This window comes from Phoca vitulina, unplaced genomic scaffold, assembly GCF_004348235.1.
Source record: "Phoca vitulina isolate PV1807 unplaced genomic scaffold, GSC_HSeal_1.0 scaffold12, whole genome shotgun sequence".
Taxonomy (NCBI): Eukaryota; Metazoa; Chordata; class Mammalia; order Carnivora; family Phocidae; genus Phoca; species Phoca vitulina.
The window spans coordinates 46258499-46271309 of record NW_022589715.1 but is presented as its reverse complement, the minus strand read 5'-3'; the positions used below and the strand labels follow the sequence as shown (position 1 = coordinate 46271309).

Genomic DNA, 12811 nt, shown 5'->3' with positions numbered 1-12811 from the left:
GGGGCCACTTTCAGTGGGAAACGACAGAAGTGCTAGCAGGCAGCCTTTGAATCAGGGATGACAGTATGTTGCATGCACGCTTCTCCTCTCCCTGTCTGTTCTCATGGCAGACATTGTTAATCAATCTCAGCATTCTCTCCCACCAAGCCCGGGAAGCACCCGCAGCATCCCTACCTCAGCACTGCACAGAGCCCCTAGCATTAGATCAGAGTTAAAACCCAATGTCATCCCTTCCTAGCAAGGTGGTAGGCTAACTCTTAGGGATTATTTATGATTTTAATAAATAACCTGGACTCCTTTTCCTGCCCCAGTTCAGGCCTACCTTCTTAGGCTTTAGTTCACCCCAAATCAGAGCCACAGCTGCTTCTCACTCTAGAATTTTTGATCAAGTATCAGGAAGGTATGTGGTCGAGAGTGCTGCCCAGGCCAGTGGCTTCACGCCCCGCAAGGGCCTGCTGAATACTCCGAGCTGTGCTGGGCTCCATGGGGCCAGAGGAGGAGGAAACGTACCTCCCGTCTAGGAGAGGACAGAGGACAGAAGTTTAAGTAGAAGCCATCAAAGGCCAACAGAAGGGGTGGGGCGGCCTCAGTGCTGGAAACAGAGAGAACAGGGGGCTCCTTGGGAGTGGAGTGGAGTGGTGGGCCTCCGAAGGGGCAGCGCACTGCAGGGCTGGCAGATTTGGCCCGGTGGTGGGCGGGGGGCTTTCTGGGTCTGAGTTCCTCCCTTTCTGCCAGATGGCGGCCAAGCATCTGGCAGGGGTCCTACTACACTCCTTGAGTGAGGAGTGCTACTGGAGCCCCCTGTCCCACCCACTGCCTGAGTTCATGAGCAAGGAGGAGAACTCCTTCATCACACAGGCCCTGCGGAAACCTCACCTCTACGAAGGAGACAAGTAAGCTCTGCTGGACCATGCCGGTCTCATGCCACACTTGGGGCTCCGATGTCCCCTCCCTCTGCCCTGCACTTTCCTCCAGCTGCCACCCAGCTCACTGTCAGGCAGGCTTTTCAGTTATCCGCAGCAGCCGAATAGACCAGGGAAGACTGTCTCGGGATAGGGGCTGGGAGGAGCATTCTAGAAGGCATCCAAAAGTCGAATTATTTGGAGGTTACCTGCCTTCCTGCTAGTCTGCATATACCTCCTCTCTTATTTGTTAAATAATTGATGACGGGATCTGAGCGGCTCTCCCCTGCTCCTTGTCCCGGCTGTGTCATGCAGCCCTGGGCCCTGGAAGGGACATCTCTTCCCCCAGAGCATCTGCAGTATTTCTGGCCCCGCCGCTCACCCCAGCCTTTCAGATCCAGAACTCTGGGGCTTGAGAAAGAGCTGCAGGTAGTATCCGGTGTCTGTGAATTATGCAGGAGGGCGTCACCTTACCAGGGCCGCTGCTGACTCCGGGGCTGGAGGGCCGGGGTGGCGGGCCAGCCGCTCTGCTTGGGGAGGCTTGTGCTGGACCCAGTGCTGCCATCTGTGTCTTTCAGCCTCTACTGCCCGAAGGATAATATAGAGGAAGCCCTCCTGCTGCTGCTCATCAGTGAGTCCATGGTAAGCTCCAGGCCTTTCCCTCTCTGCCCCGGTGGGGTAGGGCTGTGGGGGCTCAGGCACAGGCCGCCAGGTCCTGGCCCAGCTCAGCCTCCCACGGACGTCCCTGAAGCAAGGTTCTTGCATCTGCCCCCCGCACGGGGGTGAGGCTCACTTTCTAGGTTTGGGTCTGGTGCACAAGGCTGTCTTCGGGGGCCTGAGTAGGGAGTGAGTTAGGAGTCCCCAGCACCTCTTCTGGGATTATAAAAGATGCTTATCAGTGAGTCAGCAGTGTGTATTGGGCAGCCCTCTGCTGGTTCTGGGACCGATGTGAGGGGGTGGAAGGGGCAGGTGCTTCCAGTTCTACCACTGTTAGCTGAGGGCCACCGGCAAATCTAAAACCTCCGAGCCTCAGTGAATTCACTCATTCACGCAACGGTTCATTATTATCATCTTTGTGCCAGGCCTGTGCTAGAAGCCGGAAACACGGCAGCAAACAAATGGAGAAAAGTCTCTGCCCTCATGGAGCTTACATTCTAGTGAGGGAGGTGGACAATTAATTAATTAGCCACTACATTATCCAGGGTCCTAGTGTCTGAGTGCTATGGAAAAGTAAAGCAGAGGAGGGGTAAAGCATGCCGGACAAAGCCTGCATGAAGTGCTCTTTGGCTGTTTTCACAAGACCCGTTTCCCCCCGTGGCAGGCGGGGAGATGAGCCAGGCACGCACCAATGTATGTACATACGCACACACATGCACGCATGGGCCCTGGAGGCTCAGTGAAGGAGAGGGGTGTGGTCCAGGGAGTGGTAAGAAGGATGGCGTGGACTGGTCTGGGGGAGGCGGGGAGGGGTGTGCAGGAGCCACAGAAGCCAGGGGTGGGGGCGTGCTGCAGAGGAGTCCAAGGCTGGGTCTGAGCCCTCTAACTGAGGGGCCTCTCGGAGCTTGGGAGCTGGGGACCCCCCAGGTTGAGAACTCACTTTGCTAAACTGGCACATCTGAGAGCAGTGTGTGGAAGTAGGAGTTTAAGAAACAAGCCCCCATGAGCTGGGTCCCTGAACAGATGGAAACGAATGTACCCTTGAATAGCTGGGGCCATGAGTGCTTTGGTCAGTGGGTTTCCTCCACATCAGTAGGTCCGTCAGCACGTAGGCAGGATGTGGGGCACTGGACTGGGGCGGCGAGAGATCATAGCCTTCCTCAGCTAGGCTGTGGTACTAAAAGGTTTACAGGGTCATGCAGGTGAGGGGAAAGTGGTTGCTCCAAGGAGGGGCATCTAACTGGTTAGCCTAAGGTGAGGATAGAAATACCGAGTGCCAGATTTGATTTTCACGGGAGAACAGTGCACTTTTCACAGAAAATAGGCCCCCACTCTGACCACAGACTGGGCCCCGGTTTCTAATGATGGAACCTCAGACATAGACCAGTATCCCTCCCTGCCCCCCTCCCCCCACACCTGAGCCATCTCCCCACCCACACCCTCAGTTGCAACTGCACTTAAGTCACCTGTCTGGGGAAATTCCTCTCCCTGTGCTGAGGATTACAGGTGGGAGGTAAAAAGGTGAAAGCCGAAACATTCCTTAGGTCCTTTCTCTGCCAGATTCCAAGCTGATGATCTCATAGAGGGAGGCATTTTATGTTGAGCCATATGACAAATAACAATTTCATACACTTCAGTCTAATATGTTCCCATCTTACAGATGAGAAAAGTAAGGTTCAGGACAGGTATCTGTCTTGGTCAACGTCATATACTAATAATCCTCACAGCCATGATTCAAATCATGTCTGCCTCCCTATATAGCTTCCAAAGCATGGGCCATGGAGCCCAAGCCCTGGACCGCAGTCCCGATTCTGCCACTTCCAAGCTGCTCTGGTTCTCAGTTTCCTCATCTATAAAAGGGCCAAGGGAGTGATTTTGAGACTCAAATGAAACAAGGTTCAGGGAGGGCTTTATCAACAGGGACATGCCTGTTGGCGTGAGATGGCAGGGGGGCTGAGGCTGGACTCTGTCTCTCCCAGCCATTTTCCGTGGCCTCTGCCCCATCTGGGTGCCCAGGACCAGAGTTCAGATGCCTTTCCATTAGGTTATCCCCCCTGCCCCCACCCCAAACCCTCAAGCTGCCCCCTACCTCAGAGTGGAGAATGGCCTTTTACTAAAAGGGGGCCCACATTTGGAGCCAAGGTGAGTTTTCCTAAATATGTGATTTCCCTCCTAGCAGCTCCTGCCCTTTTGCAGGAGGCTGTGTGACTTGATGGCCTGTCCCAGAGACTCGGGGTGCGGGCCGGCTTGCCAGGCGGCGTCTTGGGGATTCCCTGAGCATGCAAAGCAGAGGAAGTTGTGCACTGGGCCGGGAGGAGGCACTCCTCCAGGGCCTGCTGGTTTGTTTCCTCTTGCTCACACCCAGCCTGTCACATGTTTAGAAACTTCAGGAATTGGGGGGAGAGCTTTGGAGTCTCCTCTACAGAGCTTTCCTCCTGGGATCTGGATCTGGCCTCAGTGGCTTGGAGCTGTTTCTCAGAGTGACCAGATAGCCTCCAGCTTCTCTCTTGCTCTCGTTTCATACCCTCCTTCCCTGCGGGTCCCATTCTCGGTCAGGTGAAGTCACCACCGTGCCCGCCTCCCAGGCTCTGATCCCTTCGCTGAACCCTGGGGCTCAGCCTGGCCCCCAGGTACTTGCAGGGTTTTCCTCATCTCCTTTTGGTGCTGCCTGGGTGTGGCCGCAGTTGATAGGGAGAAGCCTCTGGAACAGCAGCTGGCTGCCTTGGCTGCTCCTTAGCTTTGCCTAATACCTGCAGAATCCATGATGCTGCAGTAAAAGCTCCTCCAGCACAGTCAGCCCAGGAGACATAATCATCAAAACTTCCCACCCCCAGGATCGCCGGGGCACCTGTGCAGGTTTCTTGAGCATGTCGGCCCCTATTTTGTGGTTTGGAACTCAGAGGAGTAGCCTGCAAGCCGTCCTGAGTGTGGGGCCGTTACCTTGGATATGGTTTTTGTAAAAGGCTAACCGAGCATGATCAGAATGAATAGAGAACCCCCCACATCCTCGTGTTTCAAGAGGTAAATAGAAATCTTACAAATGCCGTCACGGAAATGCAACGTGTGCGAGTGATAACTGGTTGAAGAAGATTTGTGTTTTGGACCTAGTTTTGAGTCTTTGGAGCCAAAAGGACATTTTAAAAGCCATCCATCCACCCACCCATTTGCTCATCCATCCTTTCATCCATCTGTCCGTCCATCCCATCTCGGTCAATCATTACCCCCGTCCCAGATGTACTCCCACCTACTGGAGATGTATCCAGGAACCTGGAGGAAATCCTGGTCCTCACATCAGAAGGAATCACCCCAGTCTCCTGAACCCCAAGTGTATATTCTAGACTAGTCTGATTTTCTCAAACAGTCTGATTTTCTCAAACAGTTGGAGAACCAGGAAGTACAGAAGTCTTGATCCTTTCTAAAATACTCATCTAGGCATAAAAATATATGCGGAGGCAGACTGAATCCGTGGGTCCCTGTTTCATTCAGCTGGTGGAGAAGTTGCTGCTGGTATCAGGTGCTCAGGAACTGAAAGGCCCCAAAGGCCCAGTGTTGAGTGAGAGTGGGGTGGACGGGTAGCCTCTGGGGACTGGAGCCTGCAGGTGAACTGTGCCCGTCCAGTGTCACACCAGCAGTTTGAGCCTTGAATTTGCCATTCCCGGTCTGCGGGGCCTGGGCAAGGTTCTTCCCTCCCTGATCCTTAGTTTTCTCGTCTGTAAAATGAGGCTAATAAGGCCTTTCTTGCACAGCAAAAGCCAGAAAACAAACCACACAGGTGCCTGGTACGTTAGAGATGTTCAACACGGGTTTGTTTGTCCTGATAAATGCTTGCTTCCGATTCAGTCATTTTAGAGAATAATCAGGCTCAGATCAGGTTGGGAGAAAAATTGGTTTGAGGATACCATTCAGTTAAAAAAAAAAAAAAAAGTGCTTCTTGGGCTCGGTTCCATTTGGGACTCGGCAGATGAGCACAGATTGTTCTGGCTTTTGGCACCTCGTTTGCTCTGCTGCAGGCTGCCACGGTAGAGGGTCTGCTACTGCTGAAAGCTCAGAACAGGCGGCTCAGTAGAGGCGGGAGATCCTCTCGCCCTTGCTGGCAGGAAGAGCCAGAGAGTGTGATTCCTGCCGCCGAAGCCTGACGCGGCAGGAGAGCGGGGGCCGGCGTGGGCCTGGCCGGGGCTCTGGGTGGATGGGCCACGTCACTGAGCATGGTATTTCTTGGCTCTGTGGACTGGCAGCCTGAAAGCCGTGGTAATTCCGTCTGCTGGTGGGGCAGGACAGCAGGAGCGGAACATGACGGCGCCCTCCGGAGAGGGGCAGGTGCCAGTCACAGACGCTGCTGGCGGACTCCTTTCTGGGCTGATTTGGGGGGGTGCCAGCAGCAGGCCCTGAGACTGGGTGCTTGGCCAAGGTAGAGCAGCTGTGTCTGAGAACAGGGCAGAGCAGGGCCCTGGACACATTGCCCAAGGGGCTTTTTCCCCGATTGGGAAGGCCCAGCCTGGTGTTTTGCTTTGGTTCCCCTATAAGCAGAGCCATCCTGGGGCCTCTGATGGCATGGACAAGGCTACTGGACACTTCTTCAGATGCCTCTGGGGGTGAAGTCAGAATGTCCAGGTTCTAATCTGGGTCCCACCTATCTGTATGCCTGGGGGAGCTTCCCTGGGCCTCAGTCTTCTCATCTGTGAGATAGGACAATAGTACATGAGGTCATTGTGAGCTGCCACTCACAAAGTAGTCCACAAGTTCTCCCTTTCCTTCTCTCACCCTGCTTGTGTGGAGGATTAGAAAGGAGAAACGGGGCTGGGTGGAAACGAAAGTCAATGCGGTCTGAGGCCTTGCAGTCAGCAGACAGTCGGGACCAGGAGAGGCCCATGAGGCAGCAGAAGCCATCCTGGACTGGCCTTTGAAGGTGCAGCCTTACCTCCCAGGGACCTTGCACAATTAGTTCACTTTCTGGGACTCCGTTTCCCATCTGCAAATAGGGCATCCTGGTTCCCTCCTGCACCCCCGTGGGGTTATTGTGAGTCCAGATGAGATGTGACGGATGTGACCTTGAAAAGCTAATGTGCGGCACACATAAGGGATGGCTGTTGGACGGAGCGTTGCCTGCCTTGGCTTTCACATGGGCCGGCCAGCCTGGGGACATGGCAGTTCCCCGCCAGCCCTCCCGTAAGGTCCTAGGCTTGCTTCATGGGTCCTTTCCTTCTCCCAAGACCAGATATGGGTCACACTGGCAGTGATGAGCTGTTGGAGGAGGGGGGTAGGGAGGTGCGTGCTTTTTTTTTTTTTTTTTTTTTTGGCTTTTTCTCTTTTGGCTTGCAGAGGGCCTGGGGTGAGTGTCCTCAGTTTGGAGGAGGCTGCACTGGGGGGGGGACAGCCAGAGGACCTGGGTTAGGAGCCGTACAGCTCAGGAGCCCTGCCCAGGACAAAATGTGTGGTCCAAACAAGGGCAAGGCATCCCCAGAGGTGGGGGCCTGGAGATGGTGCCGGGAGGAATGAGGGGAGAAGATTCTTCATTACTCCCAGAGGAGTAAGGATGGTTGTGGTGAGAAGAATATTCAGTGTCTCCATACTGCTTTATAGGTCATAAGTACATTCATCTCTCTCTCTGCATTTGATCTGAAGGATTTCCTAGCAAGGCCATTTGAGTGGTGGAGGAAAAGAGTGGCTGGGACTGGTTCAAGGCAGGCTGCTGGTGAATTTGGGAGCATCGCTGGCCTGAGGGTGGTGAGCCCAGGGGAGGAGGGAACAGGACACCTGGGGCGCGTGGGCAGCGACTCGAAGCCCCCAGAGTGTCTGAGGCCCCCGCCCTCCGTGCTGCACATGAATTCCTGCCGCGTCACTAGCCCCCACAGCTTCCTTCCTTCTGCCCCTTTTTCCCCCACCCAGCGAACACCACCACAGCCTTTTACCGCAGCCCTCCCCAAGAGCCATAGCAACCAGGGCAAACTTCTGCTTTTGGTTTTCCTTTGTGGAACCTTGCTTCCCTCTTGACACAGGCCAGTTCCTGAGGACCCCCCCCCTCCCAGGAGACCTCTTCCCTGCTGTCTGCCTCCTGGGGAGGCCCAGCCCCCAGGCTGAGGACATGCTCAGTTCTGTTCCTGGTTTTCTGACTTAATCCCAGCCCAGTGCTGGAAATCCACCCCTAAGCACACAGTCAGAGACACTGTTGTCTTAAAGGTCAAGGTCGAGGGCAAGAGGAGAACATTTCCACACCAAGCCCAGAAATCTTGCTCAACATCACTCATTCTACCAACATGGACCAAGGAAGGTGCTGGAGATGGCGAGACATGTCCCTGCCCCAAGAACCAGGGAACTCTTGGGTATACAGGGGCTGGGGTGTGTGCCCCACGCTAGGAGAGGACAAGAGGGGGCGGCCTTGCCTGGCAGGGTCGGTCAGGTTGACGGGTACCTGAGTTGAGCTGTGAGGAGCCAGGAGGCATCCAGGTTGACCGAGGGCATAGACAGTCCCTGGTGCTGAGAGGGAGCTGCGGGGAGTTCTGTGGAGCAGGGGGAGGACTGAGAGCTAGTTGGGGGAGACGCTGGCCAGGTGGGCCAGGCCTCGTGGCAGCCACAGAGAAGGAGGTTTGACTTCGTGCTGGAGCAGTCTGGAGGGGGCTGGGAGTTGGGGTCTGCAGGGGTTACTCTTCAAGGACAGGCCAACCAGAGCTGAGGCCCGTGGTCCCAGCTCACTGCTCACCATCCCCAGAACAAGACCGGTCTGCACGGATAGCTTCCCAGATCCTGCATGTGCCCAGCCAGGCTTCTCCCCGTACCCCACAGAAAAGCCCCACCACCACCCCGCTGCAGGCTGCCCGTGCTGTCCCCTTTCCATCAGGACCCCTCTCTCCCACCAGGTTTCTAGGTCCCTTGCACTGAGCACAAGTACTGCGGCTGCTTCTGGGCTCCAGTGTCCCCTCCCTGAGGACAGGGACCGTACCTTGTATCCTCTCATTGCCTCCACCCTTGTCCTGGCTGCCTGGCCAGGCAGCCTCTCGGGGCCCCACTCTCGCGGGTCAGAGCTGGGGAGTTCTGGAGGGGAGGGCTGGAAGTGGAGGAGTGGGGAGGTACGTGGCCAGTTTTGTGTTCCTACTCCGCTTTGTCAAAAAGCTCCTGCCAAGCCTCTCAGAATTTCTTCTCTCTTCCTGATGGTGCCTGTGTGGGTGGATTTCACTGGGAAGGAGTGGGATTTCTCTGGCACTTTCCCTCTCTACTTCTCTCCCCTTAACCCTTCAGAGTTCCTGACCAGCTCTTGTTTATCAGGCTGGCACCAGCGCTCATCCTTTCTGGAGATCCCCTAACATCCCCCGCCTTCTCCTGGGGCTGGTCCATGACATGGGGGTGGTGGCAGCCCTCGCCTGCCGTGGCAGGAGGGGCACCCATCAGGGCCCCTGACCGCGGGCCTGCCTTCCGGAAGTGCCCCCATGGGTGAGTCACTTCCTTGGGTCTCAGAGGTATCTTGGCTTCCAGAAGCCTCTGGAACACACTTCAGGCCTGCACAACAGGACACATTCAGAGCCTGCAGTCTGAAGGCCATTGGGCTTCTTCTGCCTCTATGGCCCCTCCCCCATGGGGGCGTTGCCCCTGACCTGGAGGAGGGGTTCGTAATCCTGCCTGGAAGGAGGTTTTGAAGACCGTCTGTGGACAGGAAGGATGATTTGGATCTGACAGAAATCGGCTTTAAGGGCCAGCAGCTCCTTTTTATCTCAGCATCCTTGGTTCTGAGGTCCTGTGTGGGGGAGTAGAAGAGGGTGAGTCCCAACACACAAAAGGGGGTTCAACCCCTACTACAGAGAGAGAGGGATACCAGGAGTAGCCAGCAGGAGCATCTGGCTGGAACCCAGCTTCGCTTCAGCTCAGATACAGCCTTCAGGGGTGGGTGAGCGGGTGTGTGTGTGTGTTCATAGAGCATTCCTAGCCTGGTCCCTGCCCTGTGGCTGCTCAGCTCTGGGACCCTGTGATTCGTGTTGAATTACTCCCCGGCCTGAGTGTTGTCTCCAGAGTATGGGTTGACAAGAGGGAGTGGGACCATAGGCCACAGAATAAGAGGGCCCCGAATCCCCAGTGGGGAGATTTCAGGCTTGGTGATACAGAGCTCCCCGCTTCGGATTGTACAGAATCTCCTACTCCTAAAGCACATTTTCCCATTACCCCCCCAATCCCCCCACTCCCCCTGACCAGCAGCTACCTGGCAGCTCTGAGCACTGAACTCCTGAGCTCTGGACACTGAGCACAGAGGCCATGTGTTATGGGAGAGGTTTCTTAGGGAACTCTGAGAGGAGAGTTCTGTGGTCAGAAGGAGTCAAGGATCAGGTCTGGTTTGAACACAGGCGTGATGGGAAGGACATATTGGGCCAGGAGGTCCTTATCAGAGGGCTATCAAGGGGCCACAGCCCAAGCTGCCTTCCTGTGAGTCCAGCAGCAGAACCACCCACGTCATCTAGACACTTCCAGATATTACCTGAAGCTCTGTGAGGGGACAGTTACAAGCTCACAAGGAGCTGTTCCACAGAACCTCTCGCCTCTATCTTCAAAAAATGCCAGTGTCTGAAAAATGAGGGCTGCAGGGCCCTTCTGGACGAGAGGAGACTGAAGAGACGCGGCCCCAGAATTGTGGGCCTGGTCCTGGGTTGGGTTCTGGGACGAACAGACTTCTAGTAGGGCCATCGGTGGGCAGGGGGGAGATCTGACTGTGAGCTCGTAGTAGAGGTATCAGTTGTACGTTTCCCGAAATACTGGCATTCCTCTTGTGGTTGTACTTAGGGGTCAAGGGTCATCTTACTTTCATGACTCTATCCTTATAATCATATACTAGAGAGCAACAAAGCACGTGTGGTCAGTGCCATCAGCCTGGCAACTTTTCTCTAGGTTTGAGATTTGCAGACTAAAACATTGACTACCAGGAGCCCTCAGAACTGTCCCCCACCCCAACCTAGGCTACAGGTAGAGGTTTCCTCCCTTTCGTGGGGGCCTTCGTGGGGACGGCGGAAAGGCCCTGGCAGATTCTGGGAGCATGGCCTGGGTTAGCAGCGTAAGGACGATGGTCACCGGGCCTTGGAGGCAGGCAGCTGCTTATTTTCCGTCCTCGCTCCTTCCCCAACCACGTCGCCCCGCAGGCTACTCGGGATGTGGTGCTGAGCCGGGCACCGGAGCAGGAGGAGGACCGGGCGGTGAGCCTGCGGAATGCTGCAGCCATCTATGACCTCCTGAGCATCACGCTGGGCAGGAGGGGCCAGTATGTCATGCTCTCCGAGGTACGGCGACCCCCCCCCCCCCCGAGAAGTCAGGTGGAACCACCATTTGACCTCCTCCACTGTCCCTTCCCTGCCTCTGCCAAGGGGTGCAGCTCAGTCCTTGGGAGACAAGGCTTGACCGTTCCATCTCCAGGGCTGGGAGAGCTGCCCTTCCCTGGCGGGATGGGTAGTTTGGGTTTTGGTTTTGGTTGTTTTACTAGTGTTTTCATGTGTTCTTCTTTTGAAAGAACACAAGGCATTGTATAGAGAAGCACAAGGGGGAAATTATCCATCCCCCAGTTTCCCATGTGGATGATACTGGATGTGACTGTCTCTGCTGGTAGAGCTCTGAACTTTGTGTGAGTCAGGGCCCTGGACCCCCTCCCACCCAAGCTGGACAGAGCAACCCCATTCTATTGAGCAAACCCTGGTGGGGCAGCGCTCCCGGGGTGGTGCCTCTTTGGGGTGAAGGCGGGGGGACCAGGGCACCAAGCTGCCCCTCTCTCCATTCCCCGCAAGGCGAATGGCATGCACGCATTTCTGAGTTTTCACATCTGGGCTGGGATCAAAGGTGGCTCTGGGGCCCCATCTCCTTGTACAGGAGTGGGCCTCTTGGCAGTAGTTTCTCTTTCTGTGTGGTTAGGAGGGCCCCTGAGAGGAGAGCTGGTGACATCTGCTGAGCCCCTGCTTGCACCCGGCACCATGCAAGGTGCTTTTAGGTGATACCTTCTTGAAGTGGTGCTCTCTCAAGTTTACCAGTGAGGAAGGCAAGGCCCAGAGAGGTTGTTTCCTGCCCTAGATGGTGGAGGGGGTGCACCTGAGCCAGCGCGTGAACCCAGGCCCTTGAGCTCTTAAAGCCCATGCTGTCTGGTCCCAGAACCTCATGTCTGTCCCCTGCCCCTCCTGACCATGGCGAATCCTGGCCTCACATGCTGGCTTCTGCCTCCACCGTGTGGAAGCACTTGGTAGCATCTGCCGGACCTCACCAGGCCGCCCCTGATTTGGGGCTGCCCAGGATCGGACAGGCCAGTGGGGCAGTCAGTTTTCTTAGTCGTCGTAGAGAACAGCAGAACCGAGAAAAGCCTTTCCACTTGGGCAGCTTTGTAGTCGGCCCGCTCTGCCACTTACTGGCCCTGTGACTCTGGCAAGTCATTCAGACCTCAGCCTCCTCATCTGTGAAATGGGGATAATGGAAGAACCCACCTCCCAGGGTTATTGGGGGGAGTGAATAAGTTAATACGTGTAAAAACCTGAGAGTGGTACCATGCACAACAATAATAAATACCAGTTATTATTTTTATGGGATGTTTACATGTTAAAAATTCAGAACCAATTTCATTCTCTTTTCCCCATTGCCCTGTGAGGCAGTCACATGTTAGGGAGGTAGGAACCAAGGGCCAGAGAGGGTAGGAGACTTGCAGAAGGTCACACAGCATAACCTGCCCTGTGGCAGGGGCAGGTTATGCCTGGAGTTTTCTGACAGGAACCAAGTATGGGCCTCCTGCAGCCTCGTATAAGAAGTGATTTGGGCAGTGATTGCCCTGGGGGGTATTGGATTCGCTGAGGGTGGGAGCACCCCTGGGGGGGGGAACGTGCTGACTGACTCCCTCTCCTCAGTGCCTGGAGCGAGCCATGAAGTTTGCGTTTGAAGAATTTCACCTTTGGTACCAAGTGGCCCTCTCCATGGTGGCTTGTGGGAAGGTAAGACCCAGGGCGTGTGTTGGGTGGGGGAGGTTGCACCCCTGCCTTTGGGGCCTCTGCTCTCCTCCGGTCCCTTCCAGGGCTAGGCAGAGGGCACGGCGGTGAGTCAGAAATGTTCTCTAGCATCGGATTTTTATCTCTGGGAGAGTGAGGGCCAGCGGAGGGTCACACACAGACCCCTGTGTGAATCTGGTGTCCACCTGGGAGTTACAAGTGTGCAACTGTGGGTCTGTGGGTGCTTTTCTCCTAGTACACGTGCACACATGGGGCAACAGAGCATTTCCACATGAGACTTGAAGAGTACAACTGCATGCCACAGGC

The 12811-nt window shown here is 55.6% G+C and overlaps 1 protein-coding gene across 2 annotated transcripts in view; it reads left to right on the top strand.

Moving 5' to 3' along the window:
* TTC7A (tetratricopeptide repeat domain 7A) overlaps positions 1-12811 on the top strand; it is a 101508-nt gene that overhangs the window by 29777 nt on the left and 58920 nt on the right. For both annotated transcript variants that reach the window (XM_032411032.1, XM_032411034.1), the window contains 4 exons: positions 736-893; positions 1481-1544; positions 10673-10810; positions 12407-12490. In XM_032411032.1, coding sequence (XP_032266923.1) covers positions 736-893; positions 1481-1544; positions 10673-10810; positions 12407-12490 — 444 coding nt within the window. The remainder of the gene's footprint in view (positions 1-735; positions 894-1480; positions 1545-10672; positions 10811-12406; positions 12491-12811) is intronic.